At 51.4% G+C, this 23,645-nt stretch overlaps 1 protein-coding gene across 1 annotated transcript in view; it reads left to right on the top strand.

The window, feature by feature from the left end:
• clk2a (CDC-like kinase 2a) overlaps window positions 1-23,645 on the top strand; it is a 47,921-nt gene extending 24,276 nt beyond the window's left edge. Inside the window, exons 3-13 of the mRNA XM_085978462.1 lie at window positions 1,763-2,003; window positions 4,231-4,324; window positions 4,717-4,783; window positions 6,365-6,481; window positions 10,482-10,648; window positions 10,879-10,973; window positions 11,112-11,241; window positions 14,192-14,274; window positions 14,651-14,730; window positions 15,452-15,542; window positions 22,446-23,645. Of these exons, the coding sequence (XP_085834588.1) occupies window positions 1,763-2,003; window positions 4,231-4,324; window positions 4,717-4,783; window positions 6,365-6,481; window positions 10,482-10,648; window positions 10,879-10,973; window positions 11,112-11,241; window positions 14,192-14,274; window positions 14,651-14,730; window positions 15,452-15,542; window positions 22,446-22,631 (1,351 nt within the window). The 3' untranslated portion in view covers window positions 22,632-23,645. The remainder of the gene's footprint in view (window positions 1-1,762; window positions 2,004-4,230; window positions 4,325-4,716; window positions 4,784-6,364; window positions 6,482-10,481; window positions 10,649-10,878; window positions 10,974-11,111; window positions 11,242-14,191; window positions 14,275-14,650; window positions 14,731-15,451; window positions 15,543-22,445) is intronic.

Here is a 23,645-nt window from a genome sequence, read left to right as displayed (position 1 = left end):
TCTCCACTCTCAAACTCAAACCACACGAGTCAAGACCCGCACCGAATCCATTCTTCTTCACATTCTCTCCACTCTCAAACTCAAACCAAACAAGTCAAGACCCGCACCGAATCCATTCTTCTTCACATTCTCCACTCTCAAACTCAAACCACACAAGTCAAGACCCGCACCGAATCCATTCTTCTTCACATTCTCTCCACTCTCAAACTCAAACCACACAAGTCAAGACCCGCACCGAATCCATTCTTCTTCACATTCTCTCCACTCTCAAACTCAAACCACACAAGTCAAGACCCGCACCGAATCCATTCTTCTTCACATTCTCTCACTCTCAAACTCAAACCACACAAGTCAAGACCCGCACCGAATCCATTCTTCTTCACATTCTCCACTCTCAAACTCAAACCACACGAGTCAAGACCCGCACCGAATCCATTCTTCTTCACATTCTCCACTCTCAAACTCAAACCACACGAGTCAAGACCCGCACCGAATCCATTAACGCCTCACTCGCCCGTCGTCTCTACAGCACCGTTGTTTTTACATACTGTGGGGTAAGCAGCACCTCCAGCCCATGGCTCTCACTTCAGATGATGTATGGTAAATTATAATCTGCCGGCAGATATACAAGTACTGGCTTTTCAGATGGGGGCCGCAGTCATTTTCAATTATAGGTGATTGGTTTTAAGAATTGCAACAACTATCGAGACAGAATTGAATCATTTCCCATCGAGACTCCACTGCGAGCAGGAGCTGAAGGGTGTTCTGACTAACCTGGTTTGCCTGCCTTGCACTAGGTCCAGTCAAGGCTCGTCGATCAGCGACGCCTTTCTGATGTGCTTTATTGCTCGCGGCTTTCTTGAAATAAGGTTTTTATTCAGATGCGTGTGAGATCTGAGCGTAATTTCATTGAGACCCATGTTGCATATATTGGGAGGTGAAACAAAGATCCCCATACCTGGGCCTCGGGCACCAAGATGGAGAGATTTGAGCTCCACACTGACGATTAGAGCACTCTGTCATTCACCCAATTTGTCGTCTTCCCCTGCTTCAATTCCGAGGAAATCTTGTAATGGGACAGGAGGATAACAGTTCCTTGAAGTTCAAATGGAGATAAATTCTATTGGTTTGACGTCTTTTCCCCACTCCGCCCCCCCATTTGTTATCTCCTGACGGTCTAACGTTGTGGGCCTGACGTCCCCCACAGTCCAGGAGGGTAACAGAAGCTCAAATCATCGTTCACCTTCATCTGTAGCAAAGTCGCACATTATTTCATGATTAATTTTTGCTCCTTTTGCTTTATGTTCAAGAAGCCTTGCAGGTACGTAGAGCAGAGGCGCGAGCGAGCGAGCACCCGTGGGTTATACGGAATGCGAGACTGTGAGCCGGCCGCTCTGAAGCCGGTTGGGAATAAACCTTTGTGGAATGCAAACTGGAGGCGTTTGTGATGTGGCCACTTGTACACTTAGTCACAGCCTGGCCTGGGGGCCTTTAGAAATGATGGAATGAAACAACCATGGGCTGCACCTTCACCCAGCGAGTTATATTTAGATCTGTTTATTTTATCTCATCATGTCCCTGTTGGAAAGGATGGTGGCAACAGTGCCTCGGGCTCAGCCACTGCGGCCCGGACTTGATGTGTTCTGTTTTTGGTACTTATGCATTATTCTGATTTGTTTCGAGCTGTGGCGCTGTTGGTCAATTAATCTTTGTGTTTCTCCACTCCTTCTTGCCTCTTCCCACCCCCTCCCCGTGACTATAGTATAGAGAACTGCTCGTGCGACCGTCGACTGTACAATGAGAGGAGGTACTGTGATGCTTACCAGGGCAACTACAGCCGGGACCAGGGCGATGGCTACCACGAGCCGGACTACTGCTCTCGCAACTCGTACGACTACCGGCGCTCGCAGGAGCGGGACAGGAGCTACAGGAGTCGGAAGAGCAGCAGACGTAAGCACAAACGGCGGCGCCGCAGAAGCAGGTCATATAGTCGCTCCTCCTCGGTGAGTACTCCCACCTCTCTATTCGTGTATCAATAGCCCTTTTTTTTTTCAGCCCACAGGATTTGGTAAGTAAAGCCACTTTTATTCTGCTTTTTCCTTATGGTTGTGTGGACTGTTTTTAAAGGTGGAACACTCGCACATGCCCACAAGCTTGGGGGTTGCACATCTGTTTGTTGCCTCTGGGCGGCCGTAACCTCGTATGTGGCTGTCCAGGCAACGCTTTCACGTTCTTTCTTTGGATCTGCCTTGAACAGCGAGCGCGTGCATTTGCAGTAGGCGGTTTTTGGTAGCGGGAAGGCTGCCGTGATTCTGCTTTCTATAGCCGCCACCCAGCAGCTGTCGAGTGCTGTGGGGGGTGGGTGGGGGCAGTGGGATTTATCTCCGCCTGATCCTACTGCTTCACTTTCTCAAGCACTGCAGTCTGAGGGGGGGGAAGGGTTGGTAAATCGCACCCATAGCTGCTCTCGTTCATTGTGACCAGGCTGCAGCGGTAACTGGCTATCTGCTCGTTTTCTCGACATGCGAACGACGTGGGGAGAAAATCGAAATTTCTGGGGGAGAGAGCTGCGCTGAGGGGGCTTTTCCCCCCCCCCACCCTCCTCCCTCTCTCTCTCGATTTTGTTTCAGGGTGTGTGGACCTCTCTCCATCACCGCAGTCAGTGTCCACTCTTAACGTCAGCTGTGCTTGAAGTGGGGTCACTGAAGCCACCTCCTCCTCCCGTCCTCTCTCGCCTCTTCCTTCTCCTCCTCTTGTCCCTCCATGTTATGGTGCTATCGACCAGGTCAAACCCTCACTATGAAGCTGGGGGGAAGAGGGGGTTTAAGTGACTGTGAATGGAACCTAGTGACCGCCTGGTTTGGAGCCAGACATTCACTCTCTTCTCCTGCTTCTAAAGAGACTTTTGAGGTTTTTTTTGTATTTCCCCCCCCCCCCCCCGCCGCCCTCCTGTTCTGTTAAAACGCTGTACCACCCCTTTTTTTTTGTTCTACACGCTATCCTAACTTGAGCCTGTAAGTAAATGTGCCAAGATGAACTAGTTTGCTTTACAGCGCTGAAACTGTTTTAAATGTGTAGGACTGATCGTGAAAAGGAGCGAATTTAACGATGTGTTGAGTGTTCCTGTCTGTGCGGATGTGTGTGGCTGCTTGTGTTAAGATTAGGAGCTCAGTTTAGTCTTAACGTCTGGATTAGAAACGGTAGCCTTTGTAAGAATGGAAATTAATGCATTGTACAGTACACATGCCGATAATGCAGAGTGGGGGTGTTTCTATAGGGAAGGGGTTGCAGCGATATTACATTTTATTTTACGATCGGGAGAATCGTCGATTCTTAACTTTGAGTAATCGCAATGGAATTCTCCTCGCTGTCCCGACTGTAACCCGTTCGAGTCATCATAGTCATACAGCTCAGAAAGAAGCCCTTCGGCCCACCGTGTCCGCGCCGGCCAGCAAGCCCTGTCTATTGGAATCCCATTTTCCAGCACTTGGTCCGTAGCCTTGTATGCTGTGGCGTTTCAAGTGCTCATCTTAAAGCGGCGAGTTTGGTCTGTGTCGGACACCCCGAGTGTCTGTCACTCGGAGGCTGGGCGGGAATTTGAAACTCGCCCAGTGCAGCCCAAAGGGTTGCTGCCGCTGTGTGTTTCTCATCGCTGTGCTGTGCAAGTAGTGATCTGTAAATCGGGAATCTTCTTTCTGTCTGTTGGGGAGAAGGCAGCGGGAGAGTTCTTTGCTAAATATTTGCATTCCATTTTTTCAACAACAAAAAATATCTCTGCAACTCTATATTGGGCAATCTTTAATCATTATTGAATCTATTAAATTAAATGCATTAAAATGATTTATTGGGAGTGGTGGTAGACGTTTGCTTTGTAAATTAAATCTTGCGTAACTGTATTGGATGGGGTGGGACGCTGTAGGTGGGGTTATGAAATGTTTCTTATTTTTTTATTTTCTTGAGTTAGTACTGTGTATCTTGACATGTTCCCTTGCAATATCCCTATCGTTATATATCCTATGTGGGCGTATGAATTGCCTGGAATCTTGACAATCTGGCAATCGACCACTCCATCGCTGCCCCCCTTCTCGACAATGCGAAAACCCCAAACCATCCAATGTGGCTGCTGGTTTGAAAAAATGTCTCTCTCTCCAATTGGCTTGGATGGTGGTTTGATGGGCGCCTGTGTGTGTTGCTGTCACCGCCCTGGCATCGGGGATACTGCGTACACAGCGGAGTCACCAGAGCAGCAGAAGGGCCAAGAGTGCGGAAGATGACAACGAGGGCCACCTGATCTATCGCAGCGGCGACTGGCTACAAGAACGATGTACAAGCTTAAATCGTAACTTCATTTAGCTCTATAGTTAAGATCCCAAAAAAAAAAAAAAAAAAAGTTGCAGACCTCTGATTGCTGTTTTTATTTTCTAATTCCCTTTCTCCTCCTCCTGCTTTTTGTTTTTATTTGTTTATACTTGTTATAATTTATTCTAAATGCAGGACAATAATATTGTACAGAGATCTTTTTTTCTCAGCAGATGGTGTTATATGCTTTCTGCTTCAGCCATGTGCCATACTTGTACTGACGAGTGAAAAAAAAAACTGTGTAATCAGAGCAGGCTTTAATTTACCTTCAAACTGATTGTGTTCTTTATTAAATGTTCTCCTCATTCAGTCCCGTTCAGGAGGCTCATTGCATATTCTTTCTTCTCTCCTCCTCAGATGAAATTGTTGGCACTTTAGGTGAAGGAACCTTTGGCAAAGTCGTACAATGTATTGACCATCGGAGGTAGGCATTGCTGACTGCTCCTGGCTCGTGCTCTCCTTCCTTGATAGGTCTCTAGGTTGAGGGTAGAAATCCTCACCCACGCCTTTGTTACTTCTACGCTTGACTGTTTCAACCCACTCCTGGCTGGCCACCCACCTTCGACCCTCCGTAAACTGAGCTCATCCAAAACTCTGCTGTCCCCGTGTCCTAACTCGCACCGAGCCCCGTTCACCTATCACCCCCTGTGCTCACTGCCCCGTGTCCTAACTCGCACCGAGTCCCGTTCACCCATCGCCCCCTGTGCTCACTGCCCCGTGTCCTAACTCATACCCAGTCCCGTTCACCCATCACCACCTGTGCTCACTGCCCCGTGTCCTAACTCGCACCGAGTCCCGTTCACCCATCACCCCCTGTGCTCACTGCCCCGTGTCCTAACTCGCACCCAGTCCCGTTCACCCATCACCCCCTGTGCTCACTGCCCCGTGTCCTAACTCGCACCGAGTCCCGTTCACCCATCACCCCCTGTGCTCACTGCCCCGTGTCCTAACTCGCACCGAATCCCGTTCACCCATCACCCCCTGTGCTCACTGCCCCGTGTCCTAACTCATACCCAGTCCCGTTCACCCATCACCCCCTGTGCTCACTGCCCCGTGTCCTAACTCACACCCAGTCCCGTTCACCCATCACCCCCTGTGCTCACTGCCCCGTGTCCTAACTCGCACCGAGTCCCGTTCACCCATCGCCCCCTGTGCTCACTGCCCCGTGTCCTAACTCACACCCAGTCCTGTTCACCCATTGCCCCCCTGTGCTCACTGCCCCGTGTCCTAACTCACACCAAGTCCCGTTCACCCATCGCCCCTGTGCTCGCTGACCTACATTGGCTCCTGGTTAAGCAACGACTTTAAAATTCTCCTTGTTTTCAAATTCCTCCATGGCCTCGCCCTCTCCCTATCTCTGTAACCTCCTCCAGCCCCACAACCCCCCGAGATCTCTGCGCTCCTCCAATCCTGGCCTCTTGCGCATCCCCCGATTTCCATCGCTCCACCATTGGCGGCCGTGCCTTCAGCTGCCTGGGCCCTGAGCTCTGGAATTCTCTCCCTAAACCTCTCCGCCTCTCTCTCTCCTCCTTTAAGACGCTACATAAATGCAAGTTGTTAAGTTCAGTTGATCTGTGCAGAGTTCATTGATCTTGTCCAGTTTGACAAGTGGGGCGCTGTGATTGATCTCGAGGGCCTCCCCCACCCCCCTCCACTTGAACATGTGTGACAGCTGAGGATGGAATTGAGCTTGTTTGTGAAGCTCATGCTGAACTGAACTGGCCCCCGAGGAATCGACCCCCAGTAGAGTCAGTGCCTGCGGGGAGGAAAATGGCGGTTCAAGTAAATGCCAATGATTACATGGAATGCACAGCACGGAAACAGGCCATTTGGCCCACCTGGTCTGTGCCGGTGTTTCTGCTCCACACCAGCCTCCTCCCACCCCCCCTTTCATCTCCCCCCCCATCAGCATCTCCAGATTGGTGTAGAATGACCTGTTTGTTGAGCTGCTTGCTGATGTTGGGATGTGTGCGTCGAGCTGATGGCTCTGTTTTTCTCTTCGCAGGGGTGGTTCACGGGTGGCTCTTAAAATAATTAAGAATGTGGAAAAATACAGAGAAGCTGCCCGGTTAGAAATTAACGTATTGGAAAAAATCAACGAGAAGGACCCAGATAATAAATTGTAAGTAACGTCACTGGCCTTGGGCTTGTCAAAATGACCACTGTCTTTCCAAATCCTGCGTCCTTTGTACTTCACAGTTAACCATTGCAGTGTAAGCGTGATGGGAAATACATTTTTTAAAATTAGTTCCTGGGATGTGGGCGTCGCTGGCAAGGTCCAGCATTTATTGCCCATCCCTAATTGCCCTCGAAGGTGGTGGTGAGCCGCCGCCTTGCACCGCTGCAGTCCGTGTGGTGAAGGTGCTCCCACAGCGCTGTTAGGGAGGGAGTTCCAGGATTTTGACCCAGTAACGATGCAGGAACAGGAAGGTGGGAAAAGCAATAGCGATTTGGGATTCGATAATTATGGAAGCAGACAGGCGTTTCTGCGGCCGCAGATGTGATTCCAGGTTGGTATGTTGCCTCCCTGGTGCCAGGATGTCACAGAGCGGTTGCAGGACATTCTGAGGGAGGAGGGTGAACAGCCAGAGGTCGTGGTCCATATCGGTACCAACGACATGGGTAGAAAGAGGGATGAGGTCCTGCAGGCAGATTTCAGGGAGCTGGGAAAGAGATTAAAAAGCAGGACCTTAAAGGTAGTAACCTCAGGATTACTCCCGGTGCCACACGCGAGTGAGTATAGAAATAGGAGAATAGAGCAGATGAATGCGTGGCTGGAGAGATGGTGCAGAAGGGAGGGCGTCAGATTCCTGGGGCATTGGGGCCGGTTCTGGGGGAGGTGAGACCCGGACAGGTTGCACCTCAACAGAGCCGGGACCAATATCCTCGCGGGGAGGTTTGCTGGTGGGGAGGGTTTAAACTAATTTGGCAGGGCGATGGGCACCAGGATGTAGCATTAGAAAGGAGAAACAATGGGCACAAAGGATTGGGAGAGACAGATCGCACTAAAGTAAGAAATAGTAAGGTATTAGGTGGGGTCAGACCAAGAGAGAATACAGGATAGTCAGATGGGTTTACAGTGGATGTATGTGAACGCACAAAGCATAGTAAACAAGGTTGGTGAGCTGCAGGCGCAAATAGTCAAATGGGAATATGATGTTGTGGCAATAACGGAGACCTGGCTCAAAAAGGGCAGGATGAGTATTAAATATTCCTGGATATAAGGTGTTCAGGAAAGGAAAGATAGGAGGTGGTATGGCAGTGTTGGCTGAGGAAAATGTTACTTTAAGGCACAGAAACCCCACAGGAAAAGTGGTCCAACCATGGCTAACAAGAGAAGTTAAGGATAGTATTCGATCAAAGGAAGAGGCTTATAATGCTGCCAAAAAGAGTAGTAAGCCTGAGGATTGGGAGGATTTTAGAATTCAGCAAAGGAGGACCAAAAAATTGATGAAGAAAGGGGAAATAGAATATGAGAGTAAACTAGCGAGAGACATAAACAGACTGAAAGCTTCTATAGGTATGTAAAAGGAAAAGATTAACAGAAGTAAATGTGGGTCCCTTACAGGCCGAGACAGGAGAAATTATAATGGGGAATAAGGAAGTGGCTGAGAAATTAAACGAATCCTTTGTGTTTGTCTTCACGGGAGAAGAGGCAAAAAACTTCCCGGAAATAGTTAACCTCCCGGAAGTAGTGGAGAACCAAGGGTCTGGCGAGAATGAGGAACTGAAAGAAATTAGCATTCGTAAAAAAGTATTCCTGGAGAAATTAATGAGACTGAAAGCCGATAAATCCCCTGGACCTGATGGCCTACATCCTAGGGTTTTGAAAGAGTTGGCTATAGAGGTAGTGGATGCATTGGTTGTCAGGGGTGGTAGAGGAGATCCTGGATGGGATAAAAATTGATAGAGGAGGTACTAGAAAGGCTGGCTGTACTTAAAGTAGATAAGTCACCAGGAGAGGATGGGATGCATCCGAGGATGCTGAGGGAAGTGAAGGAAGAAATCGCGGAGGTACTGGCCATAATCTTCCAATTCTCCTTAGAAATGGGGGTGGTGCCAGAGGACTGGAGAATTGCAAATGTTACACCCTTGTTCGAATAAGGGTGTAAAGATAAATCCAGCAACTACAGGCCAGTCAGTTTAACCTCGGTAGTGGGGAAACTTTTAGAAACAATAATCGGGGACAAAATTAACAGTCACTTGAACAAGTGTGGATTAATTGAGCAAAGCCAGCATGGATTTGTTAAAGGAAAATCGTGTTTAACCAACTTGATTGAGTTTTTTGATGAGGTAACAGAGAGGGTTGATGAGGGTAATGTGGTTGACGTGGTGAACATGGATTTCCAAAAGGTGTTCGACAAAGTGCCACATAATAGGCTTGCCAGCAAAGTTGAAGCCCGGGAATAAAAGGGACAGTGGCAGCATGGATACAGAATTGGCTAAGTGACAGGAAACAGAGAGTAATGGTGAACGGTTGTTTTTCGGACTGGAGGAAGGTACACAGTGGTGTTCCCCAGGGGTCGGTTCTAGGACCACTGCTTTTCTTGATATATATCAATGACTTAGGATTGGGTGTACAGGGCACAATTTCAAAATTTGCAGATGACACAAAACGTGGAAGTATAGTGAACAGTGAGGAGGATAGTGACAGACTTCAGGAAGACACAGACTGGCTGGTGGAATGGGCAAACACGTGGCAGATTAAATTTAACACAGAAAAGTGCAAAGTGATACATTTTGGTAGAAAGAATGAGGACAGGAAATATAAACTAAAGGGTACAATCCTAAAGTGGGTGCATGAACAGAGAGACCTGGGGGTATATGTGCACAAATCATTGTAGGTGGCAGGGCAGGTTGAGATAGCAGTTAAAGCATACGGGATCCTGGGCTTCACGAATAGAGGTATAGAGTACAAAAGTGTGAAATTACGATGAACCTTCATAAAACACTGGTTCAGCCTCAACTGGAGCACTGTGTCCAATTCTGGGCACCGCACTTTAGGAAGGATGTGAAGGCCTTAGAGAGGGTGCAGAAAAGATTTACGAGAATGATTCCAGGGATGAGGGACTTCAGTTACGTGGATAGACTGGAGAAGCTGAGGTGGTTCTCCTTGGAGCAGAGAAGATTGAGAGGAGATTTGATCGAGGTGTTCAAAATCATGAGGTGTCTGGACAGAGTAGATAGAGAGAAACTGTTCCCATTGGCGGAAGGGTTGAGAACCAGAGGACACAGATTTAAGGTGATTGGCAAAAGAACCAAAGGCGACATGAGGAAAAACTTTTTTAGGCAGCGAGTGGTTAGGATCTGGAATGCACTGCCTGAAAGGGTGGTGGAGGCAGACTCAATCATGGCTTTCAAAAGGGCATTGGATAATTAGATGAAGGAAAAAAATGTGCAGGGCTATGGGGGAGTGGGACTAGCTGAGAGTTGGCACGGGCCGAATGGCCCCCTTCCGTGCTGTAACCATTCTATGATTCTAAGCCTTGGCAAGTTGCTGCACTGCATCTTGTAGACGGTACACACTGCAGCCACGGTGCACCGGTGGTGGAGGGAGTGAGTGTTTAAGGTGGTGGATGGGGTGCAGATCAAGCGGGCTGCTTTGTCCTGGATGTTGTCGAGCTTCTCGAGTGTTGGAGCTGCACTCATCCAGGCAAGTGGAGAGTATTCCATCACACTCCTTACTTGTGCCTTGTAGATGGTGGAAAGGCTTTGGGGAGTCAGGAGGTGAGACACTCGCCGCAGAATACATGTCCAACCATGGGTGGCCCATGCAGGGAAGGCAGCTCATTTCATATCTCCTGCCAGTATATTTGTATATAAATGCTAGGTTCAATAACGGAGTCAGTTGGGGAGGGGAGAAGATGGATGGTGCAGTTGTTATTCAGGCAAGGGGCCAAGCCTTTAGGGAGGAGGTTATGCCAGCTCTCAGTTGCTTCTTTGGTGGCCACGAGGAGACGCGCAGTAGCCAGAGGGGAGAATGAGGTTTCCTGTCCATTGAGAGAGAATTAGCTGCTTCAGGAAGACTGGCACAAAGCGGTGTGGGTGTCGAATGGACCCTCCATGCAGTGGCAGTGCATTGTATGTCTAAACCCTGTTCCTCTCTCTCTTCTCCCTTTCAGTCACTGTGTACAGATGTTTGACTGGTTCGATTACCATGGCCATATATGTATATCTTTTGAGTTACTCGGCCAGAGCACCTTTGATTTTTTGAAGGACAACAATTACTCGCCATACCCTATTCACCAAGTGAGACACATGGCCTTCCAGACCTGCCATGCTGTTAACTGTGAGTATCATTTTCATTAACTGGCGTCCTGTCCGCTGCGTAAATAAAGAAACTATCCCAGTAGTGGGTTAGCAGATAGAGTAACCCATACCCTGCAGTAAAAGCTCGTTCCGTAACTCTTTCCCGGATAGTTGTTGTAGCCCGCGCAGTGGATTATTGTCAGTCCGATGCCTAATTGTTAGCTGGTGGCCTGTGCTGTTGCCTAATCTTTCTTTTTATCCCTTTAATAGTTTTACATGACAACAAGCTCACTCACACCGACTTAAAGCCAGAGAACATTCTTTTTGTAAATTCCGACTATGAAGTTGTGTGTAATGTGGAAAAGGTATGTGTGTGTCCCTGCAAGCACTGGGACTTCAACCAGTCGTCTCCTCTTGTGTTATCTCCTTGCTTTATCTCCGAAGCAGTTGGCTAAATGATGAGATTAAAAGCGGTTGATTTTTCTCCATTTCTGTGCTTCTAGAAGCGTGAAGAGCGAGTGGTTAAAAATACAGCGACCCGGGTCGTGGACTTTGGCAGTGCCACCTTTGACCATGAGCATCACAGCACTATTGTCTCCACCAGACACTATCGAGCACCAGAAGTCATATTAGGTAGGTATTGTATATTACTTCCACTCTGATTGAAACATACAAGATTCTGAGGGGGGATTGACAGGGTAGATGCTGAGAGGCTGTTTCCCCCTGGCTGGAGAGTCTAGAACCTTATCTGAGGAAGGATGTTCTTGCCATGGAGGGAGTGCAGCGAAGATTCACCAGACTGATACCTGGGATGACATATGAGGAGAGATTGGGTCGATTGGGCTTATATTCACTAAAGTTTAGAAGAATGAGAGGGGATCTCACTGAAACTTATAAAATTCTAACAGGACTAGACAGACTAGATGCAGGAAGGCTGTTCCCGATGGCGGGGGAGTCCAGAACCAGGGGTCGCAGTCTAAACATAACATAAGAACATAAGAAGCAGGAGTAGGCCATACGGCCCCTCGGGCCTGCTCCGCCATTCAATAGGATCATGGCTGATCCGAACCTAGACTCACGTCCACTTCCCTGCCCTCTCCCCGTAACCCCTAATTCCCTTATCAGCTAGGAAACTGTCTATCTCCGTTTTAAATTTATTTAATGTCGCAGCTTCCACAGCTCTCTGAGGTAGCAAATTCCATAGATTTACTACCCTCTGAGTGAAGAAGTTTCTCCTCATCTCAGTTTTGAAACGGCAGCCCCTTATTCTAAGATTATGCCCCCTAGTTCTAGTCTCACCCATCAGTGGAAACATCCTCCCCGCATCCACCCGATCAAGCCCCCTCACAATCTTATATGTTTCCATAAGATCGCCTCTCATTCTTCTGAATTCCAATGAGTAGAGGCCCAACCTACTCAACCTTTCCTCATAAGTCAACCCCCTCATCTCCGGAATCAACCGAGTGAACCTTCTTTGAACTGCCTCGAGAGCAAGTATATCTTTTCTTAAATATGGAAACCAAAACTGTACGCAGTATTCCAGGTGTGGCCTCACCAGTACCCTGTACAACTGCAGCAAGACTTCCCTGCTTTTATACTCCAACCCCCTTGCAATAAAATCCAAGATTCCATTGGCCTTCCTGATCACCTGCTGCACCTGCATACTAACCTTCTGTGTTTCATGCACCAGGACCCCCAGATCCCTTAGTACTGTAGCACTTTGCAGTTTCTCTCCATTTAGATAATAACTTGCTCTTTGATTTTTTCTGCCAAAGTGCATAACCTCACACTTTCCAACATTATATTCCATCTGCCAAATTTCTGCCCACTCACTTAGCCTGTCTGTCTTTTTGCAGGTTTTTTATGTCCTCCTCACTCACTGCTTTCCCTCCCATCTTTGTATCGTCGGCAAACTTGGATATGTTGCACTTTGTCCCCTCCTCCAAATCATTAATATAAATTGTAAAGAGTTGGGGTCCCAGCACCGACCCCTGCGGAACACCACTAGTTACTGATTGCCAGCCCGAGAACGAACCATTTATCCCAACTCTTTGTTTTCTGTTAGATAGCCAATCTTCCACCCATGCCAGTATATTACCACCAATCCCGTGATTTTTTATCTTGTGCAGTAATCTTTTGTGTGGCACCTTGTCAAATGCCTTTTGGAAGTCCAAATACACCACATCCACTGGTTCCCCTTTATCCACCCTGTTTGTTACATCCTCAAAGAATTCGAGCAAATTTGTCAAACATGACTTCCCCTTCATAAAACCATGCTGACTCTGTCTGATTAAATTATGCTTATCCAAGTGTCCTGTTACTGCTTCCTTAATAATGGACTCCAACATTTTACCAACCACAGATGTTAGGCTAACTGGTCTATAGTTTCCAGCCTTTTGTCTACCTCCCTTTTTAAATAAGGGTGTTACATTAGCAGTTTTCCAATCTGCTGGGACCTTTCCTGAATCCAGGGAGTTTTGGAAAATTACCACTAATGCCTCCGCAATCCCTACCGCTACTTCTCTCAAGACCCTAGGATGTAAGCCATCAGGTCCAGGGGATTTATCCGCCTTAAGTCCCATTATCTGACCGAGTACCACTTCCTTAGTGATTTTGATCGTGTTTAGCTCCCCCCCCCCCCCCCCCATAGCCCCCTGTTTGTCCAGTGTTGGGATATTTTTAGTGTCCTCTACTGTAAAGACTGATACAAAATATTTGTTCAGCGTTTCTGCCATCTCCATGTTCCCCACCACTAGTTTCCCGGTCTCGTCCTCTAAGGGACCAACATTCACTTTAGCCACCCCTTTTCTTAAAGATAAGGGGTAAGCCATTTAGGACAGAGATGAGGAGGAATTTCTTCACCCAGAGAGTGGTGAACCTGTGGAATTCTCTGCCACAGAAGGCAGTTGAGGCCAATTCATTAAATATATTCAAGAAGGAGTTTGATATATTTCTTAAGGCTAAAGGGATATGGGGAGAAGGCAGGGGCAGGGTACTGAATTTGGATGATCAGCCATGATCTCATTAAATGGCGGAGCAGGCTCGAGGGGCCGAATGGCCTGTTCCTATCTTCTATGTAACCAGGGGTCACCGTCTCGGGATAAGGAGTCGGTCATTGAGGACTGAGATGAGGAGGAATTTCTTCACTCAGAGGGCGGTGAATCTTTGGAATTCTCTGCCCCAGAGGGCTGTGGAGGCTCAGTCGTTGAGTATATTCAAGGCTGAGATCGATAGATTTTTGGACTCTCGGGGAATCGAGGGATATGGAGATCGGGCGGGAAGGTGGAGTTGAGGTCGATGATCAGCCATGATCTTACTGAATGGCGGAGCAGGCTCGAGTGGCCGACTCCTGCTCCTAATTCTTATGTTCTTGTATATGAAAATTAGCTTAAAGCCCTGGCAGTAAATCGCTAGGTAACTCTGATGAACAGTGATGGGTGGGAAGTGGTTCAGGGGAAGCAAATCCATGAGAGGGAACTACAGTGAACAACGGGACCCAGTTTAACTACTTTTTTCTAAATGTGAGATGCTCTCTGAAGCGCTTCACTCGGTCTGCATCTAACGAATGCTCCTCCTCTTCCAGAGCTTGGGTGGTCCCAGCCGTGTGACGTGTGGAGCATAGGCTGTATCATTTTCGAATATTACCTCGGCTTTACGCTTTTCCAGGTAGGTTTGTGCTGAATTTAGCCCATTCAGAACTTGAAATCGGCTAAGTGTGTTATTTTCCAGATGGTTTGATCTGTAATAGCGGTTCTTGAGGTGCAGCCCTGATAACCAGGGGTCGGGGAAGCTGTAATCCTGCTGGTTTGTGCTGCTGTAAACCGTCACCGGGACAAGAAAAAGCGAATGCGCAAACCTCTCCTGTGTTCCAATTGCCCAGCCCGCTATGGTGCCGAGACCCGCAGCAGAAGGTTTGATTCCTGGTTTGTGCTGTTAGCCAATCGCCACCGTCAGGGCTACCGCGGGGCTCGGTTAAGGAGGGGGAAATCATCCAGGGCTGTTGCGGGGAGAGAGATGTAACATTTTCATCTGTTCTTTGTAGACGCATGACAATCGAGAGCATTTGGCCATGATGGAGAGAATCCTTGGTCCAATCCCAACGCGGATGATCAGAAAGACCAGGTGAGAGGCGGGTGGTGTGGCAGGCTCGAGTGTGTATGGAGCTCTGGTCACTGACCGACATGGCACCAGCACAGTTAGAGGGCACGCTTTCTTCAAGCACTTTTGCATGAATGTCACCCTGGTGAAGCATGTATTTAGCAGGGGGAAGGCAGGCGGTTGCCGTGGGGAGGGGAGGGGCGGCGGTTGCCGTGTTGGAGGGGAGGGGGGGCGGTTGCCGAGGGGAGGGGGGGGTGGTTGCCGAGGGGGGGCGGTTGCCGTGGGGAGGGGAGGGGGCGGTTGCCGTGGGGAGGGGAGGGGGGGCGGTTGCCGAGGGGAGGGGAGGGGGGGCGGTTGCCGTGGGGAGGGGAGGGGGGGCGGTTGCCGTGGGGAGGGGAGGGGGGGCGGTTGCCGAGGGGAGGGGAGGGGGCGGTTGCCGTGGGGAGGGGAGGGGGGGCGGTTGCCGAGGGGAGGGGGGGCGGTTGCCGTGGGGAGGGGAGGGAGGGGCGGTTGCCGTGGGGAGGGGAGGGAGGGGCGGTTGCCGTGGGGAGGGGAGGGGGGGCGGTTGCCGAGGGGAGGGGGGGCGGTTGCCGTGGGGAGGGGAGGGGGGGGCGGTTGCCGTGGGGAGGGGAGGGGGGCGGTTGCCGAGGGGAGGGGGCGGTTGCCGTGGCGTGTGCTTGTAACAAAGGCTGTTTGAGAGTTGGCTCAACTTGTCCAATTGAAATGTGCGTTGATATTTTAACAGGAAACAGAAGTATTTCTATCATGGCCACTTGGATTGGGATGAAAGCAGTTCAGCTGGACGATATGTAAGAGATAACTGCAAACCATTAAAAGTAAGGCCATTGTGCTGGCTGGGCTTCAGGGTCTGGCTTTGTGCAGGGTTATGCTTCTTCCCTCTGACTTCCTAGCAACACGATTAGGCCATTCCTCTTCATTCTGTCTCCATCACAAGGACCTCCGTAACCTCGCCCGTCTCCTCCCCGCCTCAGCCCATCTGCTGCTGAAACCCTCATCCATGCTTTTGTTGCCCCCAGACTCCGCTATTCCAACCCCGTCACCCCCCCCCGCCCCGTGTCCGAACTCACACCCAGTCCCGTTCACCCATCACCCCCTGTGCTCACTGCCCTGTGTCCTAACTCACACCCAGTCCCGTTCACCCGTCGCCCCCTGTGCTCACTGCCCCGTGTCCTAACTCGCACCGAGTCTCGTTCACCCATCACCCCCTGTGCTCACTGCCCCGTGTCCTAACTCACACCCAGTCCCGTTCACCCATCACCCCCTGTGCTCACTGCCCCGTGTCCTAACTCGCACCGAGTCTCGTTCACCCATCACCCCCTGTGCTCACTGCCCCGTGTCCTAACTCACACCCAGTCCCGATCACCCATCACCCCCTGTGCTCTCTGCCCCGTGTCCTAACTCACACCCAGTCCCGTTCACCCATCACCCCCTGTGCTCACTGCCCCGTGTCCTAACTCACACCCAGTCCCGTTCACCCATCACCCCCTGTGCTCACTGCCCCGTGTCCTAACTCACACCCAGTCCCGTTCACCCATCACCCCGTGTCCTAACTTGCCCCCAGTCCTGTTCACCCATCACCCCCTGTGCTCACTGCCCCGTGTCGTAACTCACACCGAGTCCCGTTCACCCATCACCCCGTGTCCTAACTTGCCCCCAGTCCTGTTCACCCATCACCCCCTGTGCTCACTGCCCCGTGTCCTAACTCACACCGAGTCCCGTTCACCCATCACCCCCTGTGCTCACTGCCCCGTGTCCTAACTCACACCCAGTCCCGTTCACCCATCACCCCCTGTGCTCACTGCCCCGTGTCCCAACTCACACCCAGTCCCGTTCACCCATCACCCCCTGTGCTCACTGCCCCGGGTCCTAACTCACACCCAGTCCCGTTCACCCATCACCCCCTGTGCTCACTGCCCCGTGTCCTAACTCACACCCAGTCCCGTTCACCCATTACCCCCGGGGCTCGCTGCCCCCGTGTCCTAACTCACACCCAGTCCCGTTCACCCATCACCCCCGGGGCTCGCTGCCCCCGTGTCCTAACTCACACCCAGTCCCGTTCACCCATCACCCCCTGTGCTCACTGCCCCGTGTCCTAACTCACACCCAGTCCCGTTCACCCATCACCCCCTGTGCTCACTGCCCCGTGTCCTAACTCGCTCCGAGTCGCGTTCACCCATCACCCCCTGTGCTCACTGCCCCGTGTCCTAACTCACACCCAGTCCCGTTCACCCCTCACCCCCTGTGCTCACTGCCCCGTGTCGTAACTCACACCCAATCCCGTTCACCCATCACCCCCTGTGCTCACTGCCTCGTGTCCTAACTCACACCGAGTCCCGTTCACCCATCACCCCCTGTGCTCACTGCCCCGTGTCCTAACTCGCACCCAGTCCCGTTCACCCATCACCCCCTGTGCTCACTGCCCCGTGTCCTAACTCGCACCCAGTCCCGTTCACCCATCACCCTCTGTGCTCACTGCCCCGTGTCCTAACTCGCACCCAGTCCCGTTCACCCATCACCCCCTGTGCTCACTGCCCCGTGTCCTAACTCGCACCCAGTCCCGTTCACCCATCACCCCCTGTGCTCACTGCCCCGTGTCCTAACTCGCACCCAGTCCCGTTCACCCATCGCTCCCTGTGCTCACACCCAGTCCCGTTCACCCATCGCCCCCTGTCCTCTGACCTGTGTTGGTCCTGGTCAGGCAATGCTTCAATTTTAAAAATTTGGATCCTCCTGTTCAAATCCTCCATGGTTCGCCCCTCTTATCACTGTTGCCTCCTATAACCCCCCGAGATATCTGCGCTCCTCCAATTCTGGCCTCTTGAGCATCCCCCGATTTCCATCGCTCCACCATTGGCGGCCATGCCTTCAGCCGCCTGGGCCCCAGGCGCTGGAATTCCCTCCCTAAACCTCTCCGCCTCTCTCCTTTTAAGACGCTCCTTAAAACCGACCTCTGTGACCCAGCTTTTGGTCACCTGTCCTAATATCTCCTGATGTGGCTCGGAGTCTATTTTTGTCTGATAATCGCTCCTGTGAATCGCCTTTGGGACGTTTCACTACGTTAAAGGCGCTGTATTAATACAAGCTGCTGTTGTTCTGCCCCTCGAGCCTGCTCTCCTGTTCAGTTAGACCATGTCAGATCTGTACCTCGAGCCTGCTCTCCTGTTCAGTTAGACCATGTCAGATCTGTACCTCGAGCCTGCTCCCCTGTTCAGTTAGACCGTGTCAGATCTGTACCTCGAGCCTGCTCCCCTGTTCAGTTAGACCATGTCAGATCTGTACCTCGAGCCTGCTCCCCTGTTCAGTTAGACCGTGTCAGATCTGTACCTCGAGCCTGCTTCCCTGTTCAGTTAGACCGTGTCAGATCTGTACCTCGAGCCTGCTCCCCTGTTCAGTTAGACCGTGTCAGATCTGTACCTCGAGCCTGCTCCCCTGTTCAGTTAGACCATGTCAGATCTGTACCTCGAGCCTGCTCTCCTGTTCAGTTAGACCGTGTCAGATCTGTACCTCGAGCCTGCTCCCTTGTTCAGTTAGACCATGTCAGATCTGTACCTCGAGCCTGCTCCCCTGTTCAGTTAGACCGTGTCAGATCTGTACCTCGAGCCTGCTCCCCTGTTCAGTTAGACCGTGTCAGATCTGCCCCTCGAGCCTGCTCCCCTGTTCAGTTAGACCATGTCAGATCTGCCCCGTTCACCCATCACCCCCTGTGCTCAGTGCCCCGTGTTCTAACTCACACCCAGTCCCGTTCACCCATCACCCCCTGTGCTCACTGCCCCGTGTCGTAACTCACACCGAGTCCCGTTCACCCATCACCCACTGTGCTCGCTGCCCCGTGTCCTAACTCGCACCGAGTCCCGTTCACCCATCACCCCCTGTGCTCACTGCCCCGTGTCGTAACTCACACCGAGTCCCGTTCACCCATCACCCCGTGTCCTAACTTGCCCCCAGTCCTGTTCACCCATCACCCCCTGTGCTCACTGCCCTGTGTCCTAACTCACACCCAGTCCCGTTCACCCATCACCCCCTGTGCTCACTGCCCCCGTGTCCTAACTCACACCCAGTCCCGTTCACCCATCACCCCCTGTGCTCACTGCCCCATGTCCTAACTCACACCCAGTCCCGTTCACCCATCACCCCCTGTGCTCACTGCCCCGTGTCCTAACTCACACCCAGTCCCGTTCACCCATCACCCCCTGTGCTCACTGCCCCGTGTCCTAACTCACACCCAGTCCCGTTCACCCATCACCCGCTGTGCTCACTGCCCCGTGTCCTAACTCACACCCAGTCCCGTTCACCCATCACCCCCTGTGCTCACTGCCCCGTGTCCTAACTCGCACCCAGTCCCGTTCACCCATCACCCTCTGTGCTCACTGCCCCGTGTCCTAACTCGCACCCAGTCCCGTTCACCCATCACCCCCTGTGCTCACTGCCCCGTGTCCTAACTCACACCAAGTCCCGTTCACCCATCACCCCCAGTGCTCACTGCCCCGTGTCCAACTCGCACCCAGTCCCGTTCACCCATCGCTCCCTGTGCTCACACCCAGTCCCGTTCACCCATCGCCCCCTGTCCTCTGACCTGTGTTGGTCCTGGTCAGGCAATGCTTCAATTTAAAAAATTTGGATTCTCCTGTTCAAATCCTCCATGGTTCGCCCCTCTTATCACTGTTGCCTCCTATAACCCCCCGAGATATCTGCGCTCCTCCAATTCTGGCCTCTTGAGCATCCCCCGATTTCCATCGCTCCACCATTGGCGGCCGTGCCTTCAGCCGCCTGGGCCCCAGGCGCTGGAATTCCCTCCCTAAACCTCTCCGCCTCTCTCCTTTTAAGACGCTCCTTAAAACCGACCTCTGTGACCCAGCTTTTGGTCACCTGTCCTAATATCTCCTGATGTGGCTCGGAGTCTATTTTTGTCTGATAATCGCTCCTGTGAATCGCCTTTGGGACGTTTCACTACGTTAAAGGCGCTGTATTAATACAAGCTGCTGTTCTGCCCCTCGAGCCTGCTCTCCTGTTCAGTTAGACCATGTCAGATCTGTACCTCGAGTCTGCTCCCCTGTTCAGTTAGACCGTCTCAGATCTGTACCTCGAGCTTGCTCCCCTGTTCAGTTAGACCATGTCCGATCTGTACCTCGAGCCTGCTCCCCTGTTCAGTTAGACCATGTCCGATCTGTACCTCGAGCCTGCTCCCTTGTTCAGTTAGACCATGTCCGATCTGTACCTCGAGCCTGCTCCCTTGTTCAGTTAGACCGTGTCAGATCTGTACCTCGAGCCTGCTCCCCTGTTCAGTTAGACCCTGTCCGATCTGTACCTCGAGCCTGCTCCTCTGTTCAGTTAGACCGTGTCAGATCTGTACCTCGAGCCTGCTCCCCTGTTCAGTTAGACCATGTCCGATCTGTACCTCGAGCCTGCTCCCCTGTTCAGTTAGACCATGTCAGATCTGTACCTCGAGCCTGCTCCCCTGTTCAGTTAGACCGTGTCAGATCTGTACCTCGAGCCTGCTCCCCTGTTCAGTTAGACCCTGTCCGATCTGTACCTCGAGCCTGCTCCCTTGTTCAGTTAGACCATGTCAGATCTGTACCTCGAGCCTGCTCCCCTGTTCAGTTAGACCGTGTCAGATCTGTACCTCGAGCCTGCTCCCTTGTTCAGTTAGACCGTGTCAGATCTGCCCCTCGAGCCTGCTCCCCTGTTCAGTTAGACCGTGTCAGATCTGTACCTCGAGCCTGCTCCCCTGTTCAGTTAGACCGTGTCAGATCTGTACCTCGAGCCTGCTCCCCTGTTCAGTTAGACCATGTCAGATCTGTACCTCGAGCCTGCTCCCCTGTTCAGTTAGACCGTGTCAGATCTGTACCTCGAGCCTGCTCCCCTGTTCAGTTAGACCGTGTCAGATCTGTACCTCGAGCCTGCTTCCCTGTTCAGTTAGACCGTGTCAGATCTGTACCTCGAGCCTGCTCCCCTGTTCAGTTAGACCGTGTCAGATCTGTACCTCGAGCCTGCTCTCCTGTTCAGTTAGACCGTGTCAGATCTGTACCTCGAGCCTGCTCCCCTGTTCAGTTAGACAGTGTCAGATCTGTACCTCGAGCCTGCTCTCCTGTTCAGTTAGACCATGTCAGATCTGTACCTCGAGCCTGCTCTCCTGTTCAGTTAGACCGTGTCAGATCTGTACCTCGAGCCTGCTCTCCTGTTCAGTTAGACCGTGTCAGATCTGTACCTCGAGCCTGCTCCCTTGTTCAGTTAGACCGTGTCAGATCTGTACCTCGAGCCTGCTCTCCTGTTCAGTTAGACCGTGTCAGATCTGTACCTCGAGCCTGCTCCCCTGTTCAGTTAGACCGTGTCAGATCTGTACCTCGAGCCTGCTTCCCTGTTCAGTTAGACCGTGTCAGATCTGTACCTCGAGCCTGCTCCCCTGTTCAGTTAGACCGTGTCAGATCTGTACCTCGAGCCTGCTCTCCTGTTCAGTTAGACCATGTCAGATCTGTACCTCGAGCCTGCTCTCCTGTTCAGTTAGACCATGTCAGATCTGTACCTCGAGCCTGCTCCCCTGTTCAGTTAGACCGTGTCAGATCTGTACCTCGAGCCTGCTCTCCTGTTCAGTTAGACCATGTCAGATCTGTACCTCGAGCCTGCTCCCCTGTTCATTTAGACCATGTCAGATCTGTACCTCGAGCCTGCTCCCCTGTTCAGTTAGACCGTGTCCGATCTGTACCTCGAGCCTGATCCCCTGTTCAGTTAGACCATGTCCGATCTGTACCTCGAGCCTGCTCTCCTGTTCAGTTAGACCGTGTCCGATCTGTACCTCGAGCCTGATCCCCTGTTCAATTAGACCGTGTCAGATCTGCCCCTCGAGCCTGCTCCCCTGTTCAATTAGACCGTGTCAGATCTGTACCTCGAGCCTGCTCCCCTGTTCAGTTAGACCGTGTCAGATCTGTACCTCGAGCCTGCTCCCCTGTTCAATTAGACCATGTCAGATCTGTACCTCGAGCCTGCTCCCCTGTTCCGTTAGACCGTGTCAGATCTGTACCTCGAGCCTGCTCCCCTGTTCAATTAGACCGTGTCAGATCTGTACCTCGAGCCTGCTCCCCTGTTCAGTTAGACCGTGTCAGATCTGTACCTCGAGCCTGCTCCCCTGTTCAGTTAGACCGTGTCAGATCTGTACCTCCACTCCATTTCCCCACCTTTGATCCACATCCCTTTGATACTCCTGCCTGATTTAAAATCTGTCCATCTCTTGAAAATTAACATTGCCCCGGTGTCCCCGGGCTTCTGTGGGGGAAGAATTCCAGATTTCCGCTACCTAGTGTGAAGATAGCGATTCCCGATTTCACTCCCGAGTGGCCTAGCTATAAGATTGTGCCTCCTTGTTCTGGATTCCTCCCCCCCATCATAGGACGAGTCTTTCTGTATCTAATCCCCTTTAAAGTCTCCATTAGATCACCCCTCAATCTTCTAAACTCAAGGGGATAGAAGTCCAGTTTATTCAATCTGTCGTCTATTTTGGAATCTTGGCCCAGACCAGTAGAAGTGTTTTTTCTCTGATTTTTGGGGGGAGTTGTGGCTCTTAGCCTCTCGTTAAATGCCTCTTAATGGCCATTGCCAGAGGCCAGTGAGAGGATGGAGCTTGCCTCGCGATCGGGGCAGTGCAGCGAGGGATAGAAAGGCGGTGATTTTTTTTTCCCGTTGACTGTTTTGTGAATGAACAGCTGTGTCATTCTGCCCTTGTTTAGCGATACATGATTGCCGAGAGCGAGGAGCACTGCCAGCTGTTTGACTTGATCGAGAGAATGTTGGAGTACGAGCCTTCCAAAAGGATAACACTAGCGGACTCGCTGCGGCACCCTTACTTTGACTCGCTCAAAACCGAACAGAAAAACCCCAAACCCTGGGACTCCAATCGTGATATCAGCAGATGACATGAAGCTGGGCCCGGGGACTTTGGGGGGAGGGGGAAGAGAGAAGAGCCTTTATTTTGTTTGGCCTAACTTATTCCTTCCGACCGCCCCCCCCCCCACGATCTTCCTGGGCTGCCGCCTTCTGAATGGATCCCTGAGCCGTGGTAACCAGAGTTTGGAACGTTGCAGTGACCAGCGATCAAGCTCTGCAGGCGACTTCTAACTAAAATAAATCTTTTTGAGACGTGTAAAGCTGGTGACTGTATCTCGGCTCCCTCGCCAGCTTTCTTTGTGTCCGAGGACATGAGCTGGACGTTCTGCCTGTGGAGAGTTTGTAGGATACGTGCCATCATCTGCCGTTCGAACTTCTCGATGAGAAACTGATGCTTAAAGGACAACTGACCTGACTGGATGCCTTTGCAATCAACCTTTTGTGTGTGTGTGTGTAATCGGCGTCATTCCTTCTAGCACACCGTGCACGTGGTAGCTCCGAGCCAAGGCACTCCCAACTTCAAAGAGGCTGCTGTTTACACTGGTCTCCCTATTGGCGTGACTCCAGCAGGAACTCGCCATCACATTGAATCGATATTCTCCCCCTCTCCCACCACCAGCTCCCCGTGGATATCATTGACCAGTGGAAGGGATGTTTGCGCCTCGTGATGTACACTGCGGTTCCCCTGCTGAGGCTGGGACTCCTTCGTCCTGCTGGTCTGTCTTTGTCACAGCTCAGCGTTTCTGCTGTGTGTACCATGCCAGTTCTACTGTAAATAATATGTAAATAGGAGTCTTGTGCCGGTTTATTTTGAACTTCACCATGACCATAAACTCTGGATTGTGAATCTTATTCCCATCCCCCCCCCCCCAAACACATGTTTACAAGAATTCAGCCGTTGTGTTCTGTAGATTACTGGACTTGGGAGGATGTTACAGGGAAGGGTTGGGCACTTTTTGTGATGGTTTAAAAGAGGTTTATCTAATATCTGCTTTACCATCAGTGTTTTTATAATAAAAGCTTTGTATTGTCTAAGTATAAAA

Source organism: Somniosus microcephalus, unplaced genomic scaffold (genome assembly GCF_052327205.1).
Source record: "Somniosus microcephalus isolate GS21.2 unplaced genomic scaffold, FLI_Smic_1.0 unresolved_chr7, whole genome shotgun sequence".
NCBI lineage: Eukaryota > Metazoa > Chordata > Chondrichthyes > Squaliformes > Somniosidae > Somniosus > Somniosus microcephalus.
The sequence above is the reverse complement of the archived record's forward strand: the minus strand, read 5'-3'. Positions and strand labels throughout refer to the sequence as shown.